Source organism: Papaver somniferum, chromosome 6 (assembly GCF_003573695.1).
Source record: "Papaver somniferum cultivar HN1 chromosome 6, ASM357369v1, whole genome shotgun sequence".
Classification (NCBI taxonomy): domain Eukaryota; kingdom Viridiplantae; phylum Streptophyta; class Magnoliopsida; order Ranunculales; family Papaveraceae; genus Papaver; species Papaver somniferum.
In genome coordinates, this window is record NC_039363.1 from 82,578,331 (window position 1) to 82,600,314 (window position 21,984).

Below are 21,984 nucleotides of genomic sequence, written 5' to 3' on the forward strand. Positions count from 1 at the left end.
CCTGTAGCCCACCTTCCTTTTGAAGCCACCCTAAAGGATAGGGTTTCAGATGTTTGGAAGTCTTCAAACCCAAATTTTGTACCAAAGAATGTGAAAGTAAATTCTTCTGACTTCCCGGGTCAATAACATCATCTATAAATGATGTCTTAACCTGCATCTTAACTGTGAAGAGTCGTTCCCTAGGATCGTCTTTTGTAAGTTCTTCTATGCCTCCTGATATTAGAGAGAGCTTTTGATTAGGTTCTGTTAGCCCTTGGATTTTTTTGGGATCTTGTGCGACTAATGTTGCCATCATGGCTTCTTTTTTCTGCAACCATTTTGGTTTTAGATTAGGATACTTCATCCAACACTTGTCAACAACATGTCCTGTTTGTTTGCAATGAGTGAAAATCAAACCTTCTTTGCCTTTAGACTTCCTATATTCTTTGCTCCTTTCATCTCCTTTAGCGACGAAACCTCTAGACTTTCCCTTTGTATTTCCCTCAATATCAGACTTCTTAAGCCTGCCTTCGATGAAATTAGCTTTTATGCTTGCTTCGGAGATAGTATCCACCGAAAACATCTTCAACTCCTTCCACATATACTCATGGAACCCGGAAATACATTCATATAGATAGCATAATCTTCCAAGTCTAAATCCAAAACCATAGCTTGATTCTGAAATAGTGAAGTATATTCTTCCACGGTTCGGTTGTAAGTCTGCTTCAAGTCGTACCACTTGAACCATCTTTCTTCAAGGTAGCCAACCGGATAAAATTGTTTCCTTACAACTTCCTTGAATCCTTTCCACGACAATGCTCCCTTACTTAGGTATTGTATTTTATAAGATTTCCACCATATTAGAGAATGCTTTGAAAGCTTCAACGCCGCAAAAGTTATCTTATCCTTCGAACCATATTCAAAGAAATAAAAGTATGTCTCTAGACGCTCTATCTAATCATCTAATTTCTCTACATCGACACTTCCATCATAAAGTGGAATATCAACATGAAAAACAATTTTTAAATTCTTACCATGATTCATAAACTTACCACGAGGTTTTGTTGCTTTTGTGCCTTTAGGAATCTCATCTTTTCCTTCCTCTTCGCTTTATTCTTCTTCCTCCTCATATTCTTCTTTCGAACCCCAAGATGGAGATTTCGTCTTTTTTGCAAGTTTCAGATTTGGTGCATTGGAATGAATAGAGGCAACCAACTCGTCCAGGGTAGTTTGAATCGTCTTCATCTCTTTTTCTAACATAACCACCTTCTCGTCGGTAGTTTTTGGTTCATCAGTCTTAGACTCATCATCTGTCTTAGTCATCCTTGGTTTTCTTGTTCTTTTAACGTATTCTTGCTTTTCGAGTAACTCACCAATCTTTTTGTAGAGATATCTAGTGAAGACCATAAACCACATGAATCTTACCTAAAGAAACGAAACTTGCTCTGATACCAAATTGATACGTGTGATCCCTTTACCTTAATGACTATTATTATAGAGGCGAAATTCAGAATAATAATAGATGAAAACTAGAAAACAGAACACACTAGAAACTAGATCCGAAGAAATATATCTTCTCTAGATTATGAAAAAGAAAACGATTACAATTCTCTCTTTTTTACGCTCACAATATCTCTAAACAGTGGATCAACCTTAAACTGTTTTGCTAAGTTTGCTTTTACAATAATTAATTGCCTCACAAACTTCTCTATCTGATCTAGGTGTGTCTGTATCACAAACCACACACTAGATATCTTTAGCTATGAGATAAACATCTCTATTTATAGCTTTAGCGGTTTCCCAAACCTTATAGGAATCCATTTCTTTATTCTAGGAATTCCCTTTCTAGGAATATTACATTGTCTAGGAAGTATTTCCTTATCTTGGAATACTTCCTTCCTTTGGTTTGGTTTCCCAAACCTCTTAGGAATTTATTTTCCTTTTATAAGAATACTGCCTTAAATCAGTAATCCCTCCTAAATTACAATTATATCCTCAATCCATCTTGAGGATCACTAGTTCCCGGAGAGAGAAAGATACACATGTATCAAGTAATCACAGAACAGGTTCAACCAATATTCAATAGAGATTAGATAGAGTTGTCTTTAATATAGATTGGAACTTGCAATTTCCTAGAGCCAAACTAACTCATTTAGTGGCAATAGGATCAGATCATAGTCCTATATCCTTAACTAATTCAAATATATTTGAATATAACTTCAAATATTATGACATATGGCAAAAGGAAGATACTTCTGTTCAAACAATAAAAAACTCTTGGAACAATGAGAATAGTGACAACCCTTCTGTAGATTTGGTCTCTAATCTTTATTCTCTAGGCACACATCATAATTTTTGGAAAAGAAATATCTTTGGTTTTCCTTCTGAAAACATCAAAAAGATACTAAATCAGATAGACAGAATCAATAACTCCCCTTTCTTGCCAAACAAAGAAGCTAAAATTCAGGAAAACCTAAACAAATTAGAGCAACTCTATATCACTCAAGAAGAGATAGTAAAACATCAATCCAGAGACAATATAGTTACAGTAGGTGAAAAAAACACAAAATACTTTCATACAAAACTTTGAAAAGAAGAAAATGGAATACGATAGAATGCCTATTAAACAATATAACCTTTGATAAAATAGAAATGAAAAAGATCTTAGCTGATTACTTTAATAATCTTTTCACATCTAATCCTTCAAACCAATCTCAAGACACTACTATTTTCCAACAGATACATGCTTGTGTACCTGAGGAAGATAATGAAATTTTAACCCAAATACCATCCAAAGAGGAAATTTTGAAGACTTTGAAAAGTCTTAAACCTAATAAATCTCCGGGACCTGATGGCTTTCCATCTAGCTTTTTCAAACAAAATTGGGATACTGTGGGAGATCAAGTCACTTTGATTATTCAACATTTCTTTCAAACATGTGAACTTAATCCTGACCTCAATAAAACCTTTCTCTTCCTCATTCCTAAAACTAGGCATCCTAAGACCCTAGTCAATTCAGACCAATTGGACTTTGTAACACAGTCTATAAAATAATTTCAAAATTACTGGTCAATAGAATTAAACCTCATTTAGACTCCATAATATCCCCTTTTCAAGCAGCTTTCTTGTATAAGAGATAAATTTCTGACAATAATATCATAACACAGGAAATCATTCATTCTTTCAAAAAGAAAAAAAGGTTAAACATGGCGGTATGGGAATCAAAATTGACATATCAAAAGTCTTTGATAGGTTAGCCGGGAATTCTTAATGTCATCTCTCAAAGCTTTTGGTTTTAATCAAACTTTCTGTAATTTAATCTTCCAGTGCATTTCCACATCTTCCATATCAATTCTCCTTAACAGTAATCCTGGTGAATTCTTCAAACCCTCTAGAGGTCTTAGACAGGGAGATCCTCTATCACTCTATTTATTCATCATTTGTATGGAAATTCTTTCTAAATAATTATTGATTAAAGAAAATGAGAAAGCTATTCATGGTGTCAAGATAACACCAAAAAATAGCCCTATATCCCATATATTCTTTGCTCATGCCATCTTCTGTTCATCAGAGCAGACCTTAATGAATGCAATTCTATTATTTAAATATTAGAAACCTTCAGAAAATCCTCAGGTCAAATGATTAACTTTGACAAATCTGGAATTTTCTTTAGTAAAAAAGTTCATCCCAAACACCAAAGAATGATCTCAAGACTCCTTAAAAAAAATAAACTTAAAAGATTCTTATCTAGGTGCACCCCTCTTCATGGATAAATACAAATTAAGCTCTTTGAATGAGTAATAGACAAAATGGAGCAAAAAATTCAAGGATGGATAGGAAAACTCTTAGCTCAACCTAGTAAAATGGTTCTTAATAAATTAGTTTTAGCCAATATGGCTACTTACCAGATGGGTTGTTTTGTTCTCCCTGTTAAAATTACAAAATCTATTGATGCATTGCAAAGAGACTTTTGGTGGGGGAAACAAACTAATAGGAAAGGATATTATCCCAAATCCTATGCTTGTCTCTGTAAACCTCTTAACAAAGGAGGATTAGGTTTTAGAAATGCTCATAAATTCAATTTAGCAATGATAACAAAATTGGCTTGGAGACTTTTAACTGAACCTAAAGCCTTATGGGTTAATCAACTTAAACTAAAATATTTTAGGAAAACTTCGGCTTTTAGATCAAAATCCAATTTTGCTCGTTCCTGGATCTGGAAATGTATCAATAAAGGGATCCAACCAATAGAACAGAATAGCATTTGGAAAGTAGGATATGGACTTAACATAAATATTTGGGAGGACAAATGGATACCAAATCTAGATTTCAGTTTACAACATTTAAGGAACACAACAAACACTCATTTAACACTTGTGGAAGATCATATTGATATGACCACTAAAAAGTGGAATATTAACCTTAAATCCATCTTTCCTAATTATATAGCAGAAAAAATTTGTTAAAATCAGAATAGCTATTGATAGGATCGCAGATTTCGAACCAGATAAACTCAGATGGCTGCTAACCAATTCAGGAGACTTCTCAGTGAAATCTATGTTCCAGAAATTAACAGAAAATACTATCAATACTCATAACCTAGATCTATCGGTACCTTCTGGAAAGATCTATGGGCTCTAAATTTATCTCAGCAAATAACTCTTCACCTGGAAATGCCTTCAAGACGCAGTATCTACTAATTTCAACCTAGCTAGATTCATGAATGACATCTCTCCAAAATGCCCTTTAGGATGTGATACTAATAAAACTTTAGACACATTCTGTTTCACCGACCCTTTACTCAATCCGTTTGGGCTCTTAACCCAAACCAGTAGAATTACAATTTAGTAATACTAATTTTTTTCTGGATATCTGTAAAGCATGGATGAATCAACCTAGTAAAACCTTACCAATTCAGATTATCATGACAAAAATCTGATTCATATGGAAGGAAAGATGTGACAGAGTTTTTGAAAACAAATATACATCTAGCTCTCAATTAACACTAGAAATACAAAGGCATATATGTTATTGGAACAATATTAAGCCTATTGATCCTAGGGGACCAATTAGACACAGAGAACATCACAGGTCAATCTGGCTTACAACATAAACTTAATTATGATACATCTTGGTCATCTTTGGATAGTCCAGCAGGTTATGCCATAATCTTGCATAATGATACAGGGACTTTTGAGCAAGGCCGAATAGGACCGTTCATAGCAGCATCTCCAGAAGAGGCAGAGGCAATATGACTTCTTCACACAGCAAAATGGGCGAGAGCAAAAAGATTAAAAGACTTCAGCATAGAAGGCGACTGCAAGAACCTGTTTGACTATTTGAATGGGAACTCTTCCTTTTTTTTTGGCAACATCAAACTATTATGGATGAAGTAAAGTATGAGATTAGCTTTTGTCATAGTTTGTTAGGTTTTTCCTATATCCCAAAATATGCCAACAATTCAGCTGACCTTATTGCAAAGGAAGCTAGAACTTTTCAAACAACTTGTAATTGTGTAAACTATCCTCCTTTTTGTATCATTGAAACTTTGGAAGTAGATGTATCAAATGCCAGACACATCCCGAGTCTCTAACATTAGATGACTCTACTCGATCAGATGTAAGGGTTGCTAACCCCCTAGGTTAGCTTTTTGAATGATATTCCAACTTGCAAAAACAAATAAAAAATAATAATAACAAACCCCACAAGTGTACTACTACATGAAAAAGATATATACATAGGTCAAAAGAATTACAAGTAATATATTTTTCTCTGTCAGAATATGATGCTCATATGCTAACCAAGTACTTTTAGTAGTTACATTTGGCTTCTGTGTTTCACCCTTTGTAAAAAATGCAAGGGACAGAAAAATCATTGCTTCGTTCTCCGAAGAAAAATTATGGAATCAAGTGGGGAGCGTGTTACTGTATGTAGTGGCACTGGCAGTGGCTTTACTCTAAGTTCATATGTCTTACAAAGCGGGAAAAGTTGTTCCAATTTTCAGGAATGAATACCTTGGCATTCATCCTAGAATACGTAAATGATTTTACACCTGCTCTGTGTGGATTGTAACAGTTTGCAATTATTTGCATTAAACCTTGCTGCAATAGTAAACAACAGTAACGGTTAGATACCCCCAGGCTGGAATCTAAAACCTCGAAGGAAGAAAGACTCTTCAACGAAGCTGAGAAAAAAACAACAAAACAACGATTTATACCGTATCAAAGATTTCAGTCTCGTTTTGACCTGTCAACTGTACTAGTCTTTCCTTCGACACAGTCCATATCTGGAGATTTGAGAGAGGAAGTTAGAACGCAAGAATTGATGGAAGCAAGTGTAGTAAATGACACGAGCTGAGATCAAAATACTCCAACAAGAGTTAAGTTTTGTCTCTGGAGGTTAATAACGTTAACCCTGATGGCTTAAACACATCGGACAGCAAAAAGGCCATTCGGACCACAATGGTGTGTTGGATCATTGTTCAAACAGAAGTGGTTATATACCTAGAACCAAATCTCGTATAACCAATTATATTCTGTCACCTAAAAGATGCTATTTGAGAATGATCAAGGGAAGATAAGTTCTAAGAAAAATAAAAAGCTCAACTACGAGTTTTCTTTGCAACAGGGCCTTTACCTGCTGCAGTAAACCTTCGGGACCGCAATGATACCCACGTGGCATGTCATGGTCATTCATTTCAAAGCATCTACAAGCAAAATATGAAACAAGATAAGCATTTGCAAGGATACCTTCTTCGACAATAGTTTAATAGATTGAACTAGTTAAAAGGCTTTCATCCATCTAGGGGTGGTGTAGAACTGTGAACATGTTGTGTATAAGAGTCAAATATGAGAGGAACATCGATGGATCATTACAAGTATCAAATTATGCATGAACGGAGTCGATCTCAAAAAATGGCTCCATAGCCTACTAGACAATGTAAACATATATCTACCCATCTGACTCATCATGGGGCACATAAGTGTATCCTTACCAAGCGCTTGTGATCCTTTAGATTACTAACAAAACACGTTTATTTGCATGATCACAGGTTACACATTTTAGACAGTTTATTTATTTATTTATACTATTTTATTTTTCCTTCAGTATAATAATTTGATTTTTGATCTGGTGTTCACTTGCATGTTATCAAGGCTACATACGGAAGACAGAGAAAAGAAAAAAAATGATGACAAGGTTCCAATATAGATGACTCACGAAACGCGTAAAGCAGCTCCATGACGAGATAGCATCAACGCTAGAGGATCATAACCATCCCTCAGAGGAGTGTTGTAGTACCCTGCTGTAAGCTCAGCTGGATGTGAGCCTGTATAGTACCACCAGTATACTACAGCAATTTTAGCAACCAGCAAAACAGAATCTGGACCGTCATTTTGATATTTCTCCAACATCTTTGCAGCTTTTTCAAGAATTACATCCGCATGGCGAAGAAGTTTCCCACTGTACCACTCCTACAAAAAGATGACACTCCCCTATGAAGTTTTTGAATTTCACTGACGAGCATAATTTTATTTGCAGTATGCCAATATCTCAATGAAAGTAATGCCATGTATACGCACGAGAAAAAATTGCCCATAATCTGAAACATAGCTTTCCGGCCCATATTCAAAGAACGGGACCCCATCAGGAACACTATTGTAACAACCAGCATTTTCCGGTCCCTTGCATCCCCACTCAGGTTTTCCCTCAATGCATGCAACCAATTCCAAGTCTTCCATCCTAATCAGAAAAGAAATCTTGAAAAGTAAATGAAAAATGCAACATAGTAATTAGTTGCTGCTGCAAGCACACTGCTATAAAGATTGGGAGGGTGCTTACATGTACTTATCATAGCACTGGAATTCACCAATTCCAGGAAATCTCCACCTCCCATCATTAGAGGGATGTGCAGGGTACCTCAATTCACCAGAAGGACCAAGGCCAATGCTTATTTCTTTGATTATACTTCCCATAAGGTGCTCAAATTTTTTTTTGAAACTCAACATAAAGTCCTCGTAACATTGTAGGGCAGTCCGACCACAAAATATAGGAACACGATCCACACCTAGTGTGAGATAGTCATGATTTGAGAATCCATGCCGGTCTCGGTAGTATATATCGTTATTAAGACGGCCAATCTGAAAGAGAAATGACAATGAGGCACTCCTCCTTTCAATTTTGGAAAGAACATAGGAAGAATCATAAATGTCTTTTTATGGGTATAATTGTTGTTATCTTTGCATGGTATACAAGTAAAAAAAATCCGTAATTAAGAAACAGGGAGAATATATTAAATGAAAGGATCTCCAACTAAGTTATTACACATCAAATTTAAGAAACTGCAGTCATGCTATAGCAGGAAGTGTTAAAATTTTTACCTCCATAATCCACAATGGCAAACTGACACCTTGTTTCCCATTAGTTGTTAAATGCATGTTTGCATGGAAAGACAATGCGACATGTAACTTCAATCCCGAGTCAGATATCAGCTTGAACAGCTCCTCATAAACTTGCCAGTTATATTCAGATGGAGAAGAACGCTCTACAATTCCCCACCATACTTCGACTGTAATTCCGTGCACGCCTGCCGACTTGAGTGCTTTAAGAGACGCAGCTATGGCTCTGATTCTAAAATTAAAAAAGGGAAACGAATACAAGCTTTTATTCTCACAACCTCGAAACACAGAACACGAAAAGTACTATCAATTCTCTAATGCAAGAACATTTCTGCTGTTAGTGATAAGGTAAAAATGGGAAACTAATGAATAATGTAGTTCCCATGTATTCTCTCACCCATCCAAACATATTAAATTCTAGTGGAAAAATAGTAAAGATGACAACTATCTCAAACATGCAAAGATTGAAAGCTTACTTACTTCTTTATCTTTGCATTTCCAGAGGTATCAATCCCGAATGTATCTTCTGGCATCATCACAAAAAGAGGGACTTTCTTACGCTTCGAAGACTCCAATATTATAAACCTGGATTTCTCTTGGTAAGCCATGCTGCAGATATGAGAATCGAATAGAAGGGAATAATAATAATAATAAAAAAAGGAAAGAAAGAAGTAGAACAAAAAAGAAAGAAAAGACCCTTAAGAGACGAATAAGATTTTCGATATTAACACAAGAAACTGTTAAAGAACCCAACTGGTTACTATAATAGTTGTTTCCTTCATTGTGATCAATCCCCATTGTGTTTCAACGCCTGATAGTGATAACTTATTGAAGATACTACTCTTACAGACCTAATATACCATAAACACTCCAAATTACAGCGAATTTCTACATTGAAGAAAGTCATACATTTCTCAAGCTACCAAGGTATTAATAACAACCCTAACAAGAATTTCTGATCATTTTCCTTTATATTCAACCTTTAATTTACTGGTATATCCCTGCAATTCAGTTGCAAGAATTTATCTAATCCTATCAACTCAATTATTTAGCTTAGTCAATTAGTAAAATTCATAAAACGAAATTCCTAACAAAACAATCAATATTCTCTGAATCATTTCATTTCAAGACTCTACAATATCATTTCATCAACATGCAACCACATAAATTTATCCCAAGAAATTTGAAAATAAAAAATTTATAAATGAAACCTAAATTGAAACTTAAAAGAAGTCAAATACATACCTTTTAAAAGCTCGATTAGGAGAAACATTATTCCGGATATAAAATCCCTTCTTGAATGAAGAACAAGTAATAGTGGAAACATTTCTAAAATTGCTTTGTATTGTTGTTCTCTTCTGAAAACAGTATAAACTGAAAGTGTTATTACTACTATTATTACAACTACTATTTACCAAACATTTTTCCGCCATTTATTCTTCAATATCTGATCTAATTTTAGATCAGATCAATCAAAAACCAGAATTTTTTTATTTTTTTTGTTGAAGAAATGGAAAAGCAGAAAGACCTTTTTCTTATTAGTAGCAGCAGTAAATAGAATATCCTTAGCTTCTCCAGGAATTACAAAAATAACACTAATAGTCCGCTTATGACTTTACTGCGCAATCATTTTAGCGGTTGATAAAAAAATCTACACTGCAAAAATCTAACATTGACGGCATGGATTCTGAGAATACGTCGACTTAGAAAAATCCTTGTTGAATCTGAATCACAAGAGTTATACACATTTGTGGTTCAATTTGCAGGAGTTTGGGTCATCAACACTTTTTAGTAAGAAATAATAGGAGGGCCGCCCAATCGTCTAATTTGATCACATTTATGTAGTTCAGTAAAACAAATTAATCAAAAGATGGACGATGAGAATGCTATTTTGGAATGTGACGCGGCACTACATTGTTTTAGGATAAGTGAAATGGAAATCATACGATTCAACCTAGGAAGATATGGATATTTTTGGTTTGCCACGTGGCTCAACATAAATCTTAATCTTAGGAACACGTGATGCTACGGAGTCCACACTTTTACGCAGACTTTTTAACGTTTTCCCGGAGTGGAGTTTTGAAATGAGCAAAAATCGCAAGTGTTGAAACAGAATCTAATTCAGAATGAAATTAAAAGAAAGAAATTAATATAACGAAGTGAATATAATTAGATTCGAATCAGTAGAGATAGATTATGTTCACTACGTAGGAATGAATAAAGAACTTCTAAAAGCTAACAGACAAAAATTAAACTAGGAAACAAAAAGAAAAGCAACATAGCCGTGGTTAAATCAGTGACAATGCGCAGTTTGTTTAAAGAACCAATGCGGCCAAAATACTCCCGATGACTAGTCCACCGGCAGCGTTGAATTTAGAGTTTGAAATTGCCCCATTTTCACTAGGACTCTCTGCAGTATCAGGAGCCAAAGTCGATGAAGGGCCGGCACTTAGTGGAGTCATTGGCATTGAAGAATCTGGAGACAAAGATGGTGCAGCCGATGTTGGTATTGTCACGGGTGAATCTGCGGGTGTTGCTGCAGTCGCTGGTACCGCTGCAATTGCAGGAACTTCGGCTGCCGGTGGTGATGATTTGGGTGCAGGTGATGGTGGAGATGAAACAGGAGCCACGGGAGTCGGTGGTGGAGTAACAGCGGATGGTGCAGGAGAGATCTTACGTGGGGGTGAAACAACAGGAGGTGATGAAGTTGGGGCTTTTGATGGAGATGGTAGTGGAGTTACAGGAGATTTTGCTTGTGGTGGTGGTGCTGTTGTTGAAGATTGCGGTGGTGGAGGTGTTGCTGTTGATGAGTGCGGTGGTGGTGGTGTCGTTGCTGGTGATGGTTTTGGGGATGACGCTGGTGATTGTGCAAATGCAGAGTCCAACACGCACAATGCTAACAAAATAATGAAAACTGATCGATTCATGATGAGTTACTAAAAGTTGTGATGATTAACTAATGATGGTGCAGTGTTACTATTGTGATTGCAAATGAACGATGGATTTAGAGAAAGTGTGATTCTAGAGAGAGAAAGTGTGAAAACTACTTTTTAGAAGTGAAGAGATGAAATTACGAAATGAAAATAATGAGAGAAAAGACGGGTATAAATAAAGAGACGGGTTTAGATTTCAAAATCGGTCGACGGCTTATAACCCTTAAGGAGTTATAACCCATCACAAAAAACACATCCAAACAAAAGGGATACAAAAACCCCAAATATTATAAACTGTATAAACTATCTTTTTAGTATTTAAATCATCCCAACAAAAACAAAAATCAACCCCACTTTTAAATATACTATCACCACCACCAACAACAAACCACCAGCAACAGCGCCATCGCCGACCACCACCGTCGTCACCCACCACCGCGGCCGCTGCCGTCAACCCGCCGCCGCTGCCACCACTGCCGCCAAATAACATTGCACCACCGCCGCCAACCACCACCGCCGACCGCCGCCGCCAACCACCACCGTCGACCACCTCCGCCGTCGCCCACCACCACCACCGCCGACAACCGTCGCCGTCGCCACCTCTGACCACCACCGCCGCCTCCGATAACCGCCACCGTTTCCGACTACCGCCGCCACCGATACTGAGCAATTGCATCACCACTGCTACCAGTCAGCACCACCGCCAACACCCGCCGCACCGCCACCAGCACCACGACCGCCCACCACCACCCAAAAAATTAGATGAAACCAATTTTGGTTTCATCATAAATACGATGAATTTGGTTTCATCTTGGTTTCGTGAGAATTCACCTGCAAGAAGAATTATAAGAGGTATTATACATGTTCATGGATAGAAATACATCGTTGAAATACGATGAAACCGATTTTGGTTTCATCATAAATAAGATGAAACCATAATTGGTTTCATCACACTAACAGCTGCCATTTCAGTTCCTGCAACTTCATTTTCTCTCGGCAATAGCGGCATCTCCCTTCAGTTCAGGTGCAAATGTGCACTATTGCTCCATATCCTCTTCAATCCATTGCCACCAACAAACCAACTTCTATGTCTTCTAGGTGCAACATCCGCAACCGCAATCTTCCATTCTCTTCAGCACGAACTCATCAGCACCATCAGTTCTTACCTGCAACACCTTCATTACATTGCAGAGTCTTGCTGCGTTACAGCAGCTCGGTAACAACAATACTGCTTCCTTGATGCTCATACACCATCAAAAATTCCACCAGCATCATATTAGCTTCCCTGCCTTGCTCTTTTGTTTACAATTCCACCAGCACACGACCTTGTTTTCTTCTTTCATGGCTCAGTATTGTACTCAAAATCTCAATTGCAAGCAACCCCAACACATCACCATCTTTATCTAGTTATCATGACCACAACCACCTGTAACACGGCTAGCTCAGTCACCACCAATGCTGCAACTGCACAATCCTGCACTTGAGCTAACACCACCTGCACCAGTCACTGCACATGCATCTACTCCCTTGTTGATCCTTCCGTTAATCAGCTGAACCCAAATCAAACCATCCATCTTGCATCTCAGCTCAGAGAGCTCTTAACTCTTCCCATGTCCAGCTCTTTCACTGAGTTTCACTAATCTGTAGCGGAAACCCTCGTTTCTCCTTATACTCTGGCCTGAACAGTATGCGACAAAACCCCAATCACAGACCAATGCTGTAACTGCCATTATCACTGCTTACAACATAAGCTTCTCTGCAAATTCAGCTCAACTTCTTGCACATTCTCTACAACAACAGTATATCACCAGCTTCATTCCTTCTCTACATTGCAGCAACGCCAACTCATTCAGCTGACCTGCAATCACTGCCATCACCTGAACCTCTTTCCCTGCATTTCACTTCTGTTGCAACAACAGCAGCAGCACTGCCTCTCATACTTTCCTGTAACTTCTGCTGCACTTCTTTATGCCTTCTCCAGCAAATTCTGTCCTTCCTCGGCTTCCGAGATCAGCCTAAAACCACTTCCTGCAACCCTTTCATTTAAGCAACAACAACTGCTCCTATCATACTCCATTTCCTTCCATCTGCGAGTTGGTATTCAACACCACAGACCCAATCAACCACATCAGCAACCTGAACTCTTTGAGTCAAACACACCTCATATCAACAGAATAAACAACCAACACTCCATAGATCAACAGATTGCCCATAACTAGTGGATCCAAGCAAAAGTTCAGGAGGCCGATACCATAAAGTAACAACTCGACTAGTTAATGGTTGAATGTGCCTGACACTAACAAAATTTGCCAGGCCAAAATCAGCTATCTTCAGAGCTCCATCATCACTAACAAGAAGGTTGGATCCCTTGATATCTTTGTGCATTATACCTCTTGAATGACAGTGTTCAAGGCAAGATAGTAGTTGATGCATATAACATTTAACCTACACAACATGAACAAATCAAACCCTTTAACATTGGTAATTCCCGAATACTAGAACACACATCCAGAGTTCCATATATACGAACCTGTGATTCACTGAACTTGATGTCAGGACAAGATGATAAACCAACAATATCATGTTCCGTGTACTCGAAAACAAGATATACACTAGTTGACAGTCTAGAAGTAATTAGTCCCACCAGTTTGCGGAGAATCATTATTTCCCGCGACATAAATCTCACACTTTCTGGCTCAAATTTATCGAACCGAACTTTCTTTAAGGCAAGCATCCTCTCAGTTGCAAGCTCTCGTGCTCAGAAAACACTGTTGTATGTACCTTGTCCAATCTAAAGATACAGCCAGAAAATTGCAGTATTCACATAATTGCAGCACATGAACAAATACAAAAATACCTTGTCGACGTACTAATCCACTTCAACATTCCGATGTATAACGACACAAATTAGACCAGAAATGAGCAATTCAAGAACAATAAAAAATCGTAGCAAAATAACAAAAGAAGAAGAAAAAACCCTTACCTTTTCCAATTTCTCGAAACTTTCAGCATGAAGAGGAATCCAACCATGAATAGCTTCACGAGAAACAACACTAAGCCAAGAAGGCCAACCAGCAAAAACTTGTTCACCAAACCCAACAGGTCTTCTGAGATTAACATCACCAATTTCTTGTTTGATTCTGCTCTTATCGACAGACCCAATTCCCTTCCTGTTCTTCGTTTGGAGATTCAAATCGAAACCCTGATTTCATCAATTTCTTCTTCATCTCTGAGATTAACAACAACAAGTCTTCTTAAACAGCACCAAACCCAACTCTCCATCTGTCTTTATCTGTATTCTTGAATCAAATGCAGCCACAGCTCAGCATCAGAACATAAACCCTATTTTCTTCATTGTTTCTCGATCTCAATAAATTCTATCAACAGTTTTTTGCTGATTCTTCCTCTCTACGCTCTATGATCATCATCTCAAATCTTATTTCCTTCTCAATTTCTCAATCAGCGTCTCGATCTGGTCTCTCGTATTTAACAGCAGCGGTTGCTGCTTTCTCTTTCTTTTCTCAGTTTTAGGGAAATGAATGAACTAATGATTGAGAGAAAACGTCTCTCGAATTCTTCATCTCTTGAATCAGCGTTGTTCTTCTCGTGGAGATCCATTGTTGCTTCTGGTGATGAAGGTGGTGGGAGAAGGAGACGGAAGAAAGAAGAAATCAGAGAAGAAGAAGAAGAAAAGATAAAAGGGTACATTTGGGTTTTTTTAAAATAAAAAAAGTTAAATTTGCTCATTATCATTTGACTTGGGGTTTTTGTCCCAGTTTTATTTGAAACGGTTTTTATTTGGTAGAAATAATATGACCGTTTTTTTCTTATCACTAGTTTGTTCACCTAGGGGTTTTGTCACTAGTTTTGTTTCAAAATTAAAAATGTGACCGTTCAAATTGGTTCAGTAGTTAGGTTACCGTCCGCAGTGGGTAAATATAGCCGTTTGGTGTTCGTATTGACTGGGTATTCCCGGTTTCTTTGTTTGGAATTCAGTTGTAGTACTTAGGATTCCGTGGAATAATGGTAGTTGGTTTCAAAGTTCAAAGTAATGTTTTTGATTTGTTACATACCGAGAAGATTGTTCGTTTAGTATCCACGCGTGTTTTAATATCTTCCAGTGAGAATCTTTGTTCAGTGGTTATCGGTAAAGCTGTTCAGACTTTAAGAGTATTTTTTAAGGTACCAGATGACCAAACTTTGTACACACAAAAGGATAGTTGACAGCAAAGTGTTGTGGGAAGGAAAGACTGAACACCCGTTTGACCTTATCATGCGGTAGTCAAGCAAAAATTCAATTTTAGTCAATCCTAACCCTCATTTAATTTGGGTTTTTCATGAAATCGAATCTCACAAATTTGGGTTTTTCTTCTTATCCCTATGGTATTTAATTCTGATTCATTGTATCCTGTTTATGCAACTTTAATGCCCGGCTGTCAGCATCAGTAGTTGCATCAATGTATATCATCTTCAGTTGGCTCAAATTCAATTGGTTACATGTCTGTTGGCTTACCTTATATGTAGTGGTGCATCTGTATTATCCTACTACTCAAATTCAATCCTCAAATGCTCCATGGTTCTTCATGAATGGTCAGACAAACTTTCAATTTAGGTCTAACACAATACCTTTTATTGAAACACCTCCTGTTCATCTTTTATGTTACTCACCTTCTTGTTTTTCAATACCTTTTAACACTTATCATCGATATTTCAACATCATATGTACACCCACATGCTCTAATTTTCCTTTATCTGAGGTTTTGTTTTCATCTTTTCACAATGTCTGATCACATTAACAACATCTCTCAACATATGGAAGGTATCACCTTAACAGATCATCATGACAAGGCAAGAGTTGTAACTCACTCTACTAGAGCTCTCTCTCTCAAGGTATTAAAGATTGGCAAATATGTTTAGCTGGAAAATTGTATGCTCCAGGAATCATGTTGTGGCAAAATGCCAAAAGAGATGCTAAATTCATATGGCCTCATCTTAAAAGGGATAATCAGTGGCAGCTTATGGTAAGATCTCTTGAACCAAACGTATTTGCTATTAGATTTTGTACAACAGAGGATAAAGATGCTATCTTGTTTGGCGGAGCTTGGAACTTTGATGGTTATCTTGTAGTTCTTAGAGACTGGCATCCATCCTACCCATATCAAAAATTAAACTTTGATACATCTCCTTTTTGGATGGAGTTCAAATATCTTCTCCCTTGTTTATGGGTGAAAACTATTTCTGCTGGTTTTGTTAATTTTGGGTGTGTGTGGATGAGAAATAAATCTAAACCCTAAACAAATGCACTGCACGGGAGTGCTTTTGATTCGAGAGATCAATCTATACAATTCTGGCCTAAACCAAGAAATGTACGTTCCAGACTTGCTTCGGTCACAAAGTGAAGGAGATGGGGTTGATCTTAGGGAGGGAAGCGAAGAAGGTGTTGAGATTATGAAGGTGTTGGTTGTTTATGACTTGTATCAGAATGATGAACTGGCTTGCAAATAATGTAAGCTATCAGTTCTGGGTGTTTTCTGGATACTGAAGACAACACTTTTTTTCCTGTGTGTATTCCTGTGTCGTTTGGAAAATAGGTGAAGGACTTATATATACAAGTCATTGAGCGCAACCCTCATCTCGTAGGAAGTGGAGTAGGTGAAGTGATGGAGTAATGGGGTCGTGTAGGAGTGGTGATTGTCACACGGTCACACCTTTGCCCACTTCCCTCATCATCGCTAACCGTCAATGCCTCCTAACACGTTCTCGTAATGGGCGCGTTGCACGCCGCACGCTGTAAACCGCCAGACCAATACCCCAGTAAGTATCCCCCAGTTTGTGACATGCTTGATGTCTCGAATGAGTGGATCGTGGGACCCACCGCAGGAAGTAGCATACGATGCTAAGTTAAATAACTAAGTTATTTAAGATATCGATATTTATGAAATATCGTGTATGCTCGATGCATGTAATGCATCGAAAACAATCAATATGTATGAAGCATCAATGTTTTAAATTTTAACCGAACAAGTCGCGAGTTAAGCGTCTTAAAATAATATCACGTCCAACCATCTTCGAGTGACCGTTTGGAGGATGCATGGGCGAGCCATCTCCTGACGGATCACTCCCTGTGGAAGAGTGATGGACAGTGACCATCGAGGTGCTTCATTGGTTGTCTAGTCTTTAACCTAGGCTGTCCGACCAAGCTGTCAAAGTTGGACGGACGAGATGGTTTACGACACACATTTGCAACCGTTGATGGAATTTTAGGATTTTTAAGAGGTGCACAAACATCACTCTTTGGATTGACCGAGTTCAAGCATGGACACCATCTTTGGTGGGACCGATCGGGCATGCATGTAGACGGCCTGCCGGCGTACATGTCTATACTGCTTTGTCTTATGAAGATGCGACCTAGGCCACTTAATTTGACCGGCAAATATGAGTGGTCGTGATCAATTTGCGACAAAAATTCATTGCCACAAAGGATTTGGAAGCGGCGTGACATGCCACCTTTGGGCATGCGTTTCGAGGTTGCCGAGTCCTAGTCTTCCTAGGCCGGACGGTCACACGCACAGGTGGGCCCACGGTGATCATGTCTACATCCTTGGGACCTCTTGAGTCTATATCTACACCCTCAGTTTAGGCTGATGAAGATGGATGGACGAGATCGAACTACGACAGATATGCATTGCCGCAAACCCTAATTAGGGTTTTTAATAGTCACGCACGCATGAATTTGACCAAACGGTTTGGCAAGCTAAGCTTCTCCTTTGGAGAAAACGATCGTGTGGGACCCACATTGGGTTGACGGTGAACATATCTGTACCTTCCTGATGATCCTAAGCACGATCTAAGCCATCCAAATATGCTGGCTAAGCTGGATGGTTGCGATCAATTTAAGACGCTAGTGGAATTTCTGTGACCCTTGAAAAGCATCACGCTCATCATGTTTCGGGCAAACGTTCACGGATCTATGACCATGTCGTGAGAAAGACGATAGGGTAGGTGAGGAGTGGGCCCGCTAATGTGTACATTAGCGCTTCACTGATCAATACGGGACGATCCAAGCCGTCCAACTAGGCTGGTGAAGTTGTACGGTCGCGATGAATTTGAGACTGTTTTGGACAGCCTGTGCTCGTTCGATCATTTCTCAAAGCAACACAGCCACTTTTCTTTTGGCCGACGTTTGGCAGGCGTTTGGGAGTGTAGTGTGGTGTTCGACCGACTAGGGTATAAGCGGTCCTACCGGTGGTCATCACAGTGATCGCCTGCTTCTGCTAGGGTTCGTCTAGGCTGGTTAAATCATGTGGTCAACTTGCGTGGCCGTGATCGTTTCTGAGACTGAGATGAACAGTCCATATTTCCTTTAAGGAAATTAAGCATGCTCGATCGGGCTAACTAAAGCGCGTCGATGCGAGATCTTTTTTGTCAAAGAGTGATGCAGCCTGTGTGGGTATTTCATGCATGTCTCAATATTGGCACGGAGATTCATGCTACTCTGCTGAGAGTGACCACCCAGTCGTCATGTCATGTCAATAAAGAGAGTTCGGCTGAGAACATAGCACGGAAAATACTAGGCAAATCATGCATTAATAATAATGCTAGTAAATTCACAGAATATTTGGGATTGTTGCTACATGTACCATTCTGGGTGAATTTTGTATATTTATTAAATTGCTTCAAATAAATAAAGCGAGAGGTTTTCTGCGCTCATCGCTTATCAAATTGCTTTATCCTTTGCAGGATGTCAGCATATTAAATTTGGTTTTACAATTTTAGCCCTGAACTAAAATTCACCGTCAACATTAAGTCCCCTGACTAGCACGCAATGGTTGCACTATTGTGGGGTATTCATTAGATGGTGACAAATAAAGATAAAACTTATGAGACAAAGTTAGATGTTACCAGGAGAGATGGGTCGTCCTGTCCTTGGAGCATGTCACGTTCAAGAGGCGTCCAGGTGAGCGTTCCCCTAGCATGATGTCGGTTGGCCCCAGGTAGATTAGGCATATGGTTGGTTGGATTCTCAAACTATTCATGACGATGTCGTAATCCCCGACTCTGATGAGGAGATCCCTATCATGAGTAATATCCTTAAAAGGATGCTGAAGCAATTTCTGAAAAAGATGTTGAAGCAGCTCCCAAAGAGAGCGTTGATGTAGCTTCCGGAAAGCGTGTTGAAGTGGCTTCTGAAGCGAACGTCGAGGCGGGTCCCGGAGAGAGTGTTGAAGCAGCTTCTGGAGCGAACGTCGAAGCGTCTTCTGGAGAGATCATTGAAGCAGCTTCTTCTTCTGGAGAGAGCGTTGAAGCATCTTCAGAAGCGAACGTCGAAGCGGCTTCTGGAGAGAGTGTTGAAGCGGCTTCTTCTTCTGGAGAGAGCGTTGACGCGGATCTCGGAGAGAGCGTTGAAGCAGCTTCTGAAGCGAACGTCAAGGCGGGTCCCAGAGAGAGTGTTGAAGCAGCTTCTGGAGCGAACGTCGAAGCGGGTCCCGGAGAGAGTGTTGAAGCAGCTTCTGAAGCGAACGTCGAAGCGGCTTCCGGAGAGAGCGTTGAAGCATCTTCTGAAGCGAACGTCGAAGCGGCTTCTGGAGAGAGCGTTGAAGCGGCTTCTTCTTCTGAAGAGAGCGCTGAAGCGGCTTCTTCTTCAGTTTAATTTTCCCTTGCGAATTACATGCTCCTTGATTGACCCTCTCTCTTATGTTGAAGAAGTCCTTGACATAATAAAGATATCGCCATCTCTCCTCCGCGACTCTATTACTTCTCCGTGGGAAAATAAAATATGCAGAAGTTCGGATTACCTCTGTCCGTAGTGGTTGTTGCTATGGTGAAGCTCGGACACTGGTATCAACAAACGAACAACGGTTCTTAGATGCAGCTGTGATCAGAAGAGACTGGTAGGAAGAGGCGTGATAGCTACGGGCACAAACTTGGCGGTCTTCATATAGTGGTAGAACTTGTCTCATTATTAGAGGGAGAAGCTAATGATGGAACCGATAGATTCCTTGATGTTGCCTCATGGAATGAAGAGAGAGAGAGAGAGACAATCCCCTGCCCACGAGTATCCACTGATCCTTCGACTTGATGGACGTCATCACACTGGGTTCATGAGGCCGTCTTTATGTCTGCGTTGCGTTTCATAGACGTCCAGGAATATCACTGGTCTTTGACAATACGTCTGCTCTCTTGAGTATATCCTCGTCTTTGGACATCTTGGAATCATAATGATAGCATGCTTGCATCTATCTAAATTCACCATATTCGAGATGGGCAGTGCTAAGCAGTCCTCAGTCACACTCCTTTGCCATTATCACCTTTGGATCGTGTCTTTGAGGAGTATGGAAGTTCCTTCATGCGAATGAATTAACTAATAGGCTCTGCAAATATGACGAATTTCTTTTCATGGAGAATCTTTATGTACCTCTTAAGTTGCAGGTGCAATCTCCTTTGGTAATGCAGCCACTTCTTCTACGGGAGACGAAATTCTGAAAGCGTCTCTCATTGATGTTGCACACATCGCTATCTTCTTGAGGATGCTTCCTTGAGGTGTCGGCTTCAGTAGATATGAAGATGTCCCGGGCTCGCTCTTGTCCGGGCTGACATAATAGGCGAACCCTTTATGATGATTTGGAGATGAAAATATTCGTTGAATCTTCCGAAACGCTTCCTGTTGTAGTGCGGTCCAGACGAAACTTGCTCCTTTCTTGCCCATGAAACTTTGGAGTTCCTTCACAGTTTGTGGAGGCGGAATCGTGAGGATATCTTAGGTCTTGGATGGGTCCACTTTGATTCCCTCAGCAGTCACCTGGAATCCCAGAATTTTTCCTGAAGAAACACCGGAAGCGCATCTCAAAGAATTCATCTTCAACTTGTATTCACGGCACTCGAACACTTGTCGTAAGACTCCTGTGTGGGATGCCCGAGCTTTTGATTTGACTACTATATCATCCATGTAGTATCCAACTTGCTTATGCATCGTGTCGTGGAAATTTTCCGTCATAGCGCGTTGATACGTTGCACCGACATTCTTTAAATTAAATGGCATTACAATATAGTAAAAATTTCCGAGAGGAGTTCGAAAAGTTGTCTTACTTGCGTCATGCTCATACATCCTTATCTGATTGTAACCGCTATATCCATCCATGAAGGAGAACATGCCGTGTCTGCTGGTGGCATCCACTAACATGTCGATGTTAGGTAGAGGAAAATCATCTTTGGGGTAGCATCTGTTCAAGTCTCTGAAATCCACACAACACCTGATCTGTCCATTTTTCTTTTTTACCAGAACCACATTAGCCAACCAGGTTTGATGATGAATGGGTTTGATGAAGCCAGCAGCTAGCAACTTCTGAATCTTAGTCTTGATTTGCTCTTCTACCTCGTGTCTGAACTGCCTCAGAGACTGTTTAACCAGCTTGGATCCAGGTATGACATGTAGATGATGGGTGACCAATTTTTCATCTAAACCGGGAATTTCTTCATAGTCCAAGAGAATATGTCCTGGTACTCTTTGAGAAGTTCCACGAGCTTCGTGCGTTCATCCATATACAAGGTTGAGCTGATGGAGATAGGCCTAGGAGATTCCTCATTCCCAATGTTAACGATTTCGATCTCATTAGTTGTGGAGTTGGTGCCATATTGAATCTGTCGTGGAGCATCTAGCACTTCTTCTTGCGGCTTGT

General features: G+C 39.2%; 3 protein-coding genes across 4 annotated transcripts; 1 reads left to right on the forward strand and 2 right to left on the reverse strand.

The window, feature by feature from the left end:
* Positions 1 to 5,672: 5,672 nt before the first annotated feature.
* Positions 5,673 to 10,217, reverse strand: LOC113288182 (inactive beta-amylase 4, chloroplastic-like). 2 transcript variants are annotated; one of them, XM_026537137.1, is made up of 9 exons: positions 9,621 to 10,217; positions 8,856 to 8,984; positions 8,358 to 8,607; positions 7,819 to 8,117; positions 7,560 to 7,719; positions 7,198 to 7,451; positions 6,616 to 6,685; positions 6,197 to 6,265; positions 5,673 to 6,080 (listed from the first exon to the last, which is right to left on the reverse strand). In XM_026537137.1, exons 1-9 carry the CDS (start codon positions 9,806 to 9,808, stop codon positions 5,931 to 5,933), a joined length of 1,569 nt encoding a protein of 522 aa, XP_026392922.1. In that variant the 5' UTR covers positions 9,809 to 10,217; the 3' UTR covers positions 5,673 to 5,930. The 2 variants fall into 2 exon arrangements, with proteins under 2 accessions (XP_026392922.1, XP_026392923.1); XM_026537138.1 differs by having other exon boundaries at positions 8,856 to 8,960; positions 9,621 to 10,211.
* Positions 10,218 to 10,721: 504 nt separating this feature from the next.
* On the forward strand, positions 10,722 to 11,315 carry LOC113290993 (glycine-rich cell wall structural protein 1-like). The gene has a single exon (XM_026540573.1). It carries the CDS (start codon positions 10,722 to 10,724, stop codon positions 11,313 to 11,315), a length of 594 nt encoding a protein of 197 aa, XP_026396358.1.
* A 2,036-nt stretch (positions 11,316 to 13,351) lies between these two features.
* Positions 13,352 to 13,970, reverse strand: LOC113290994 (probable serine/threonine-protein kinase At1g54610). Its single transcript, XM_026540574.1, has 3 exons — positions 13,839 to 13,970; positions 13,496 to 13,753; positions 13,352 to 13,444 (listed from the first exon to the last, which is right to left on the reverse strand). The coding sequence occupies exons 1-3, from the start codon at positions 13,968 to 13,970 to the stop codon at positions 13,352 to 13,354; spliced, it is 483 nt and encodes a 160-aa protein (XP_026396359.1).
* Positions 13,971 to 21,984: the final 8,014 nt, after the last annotated feature.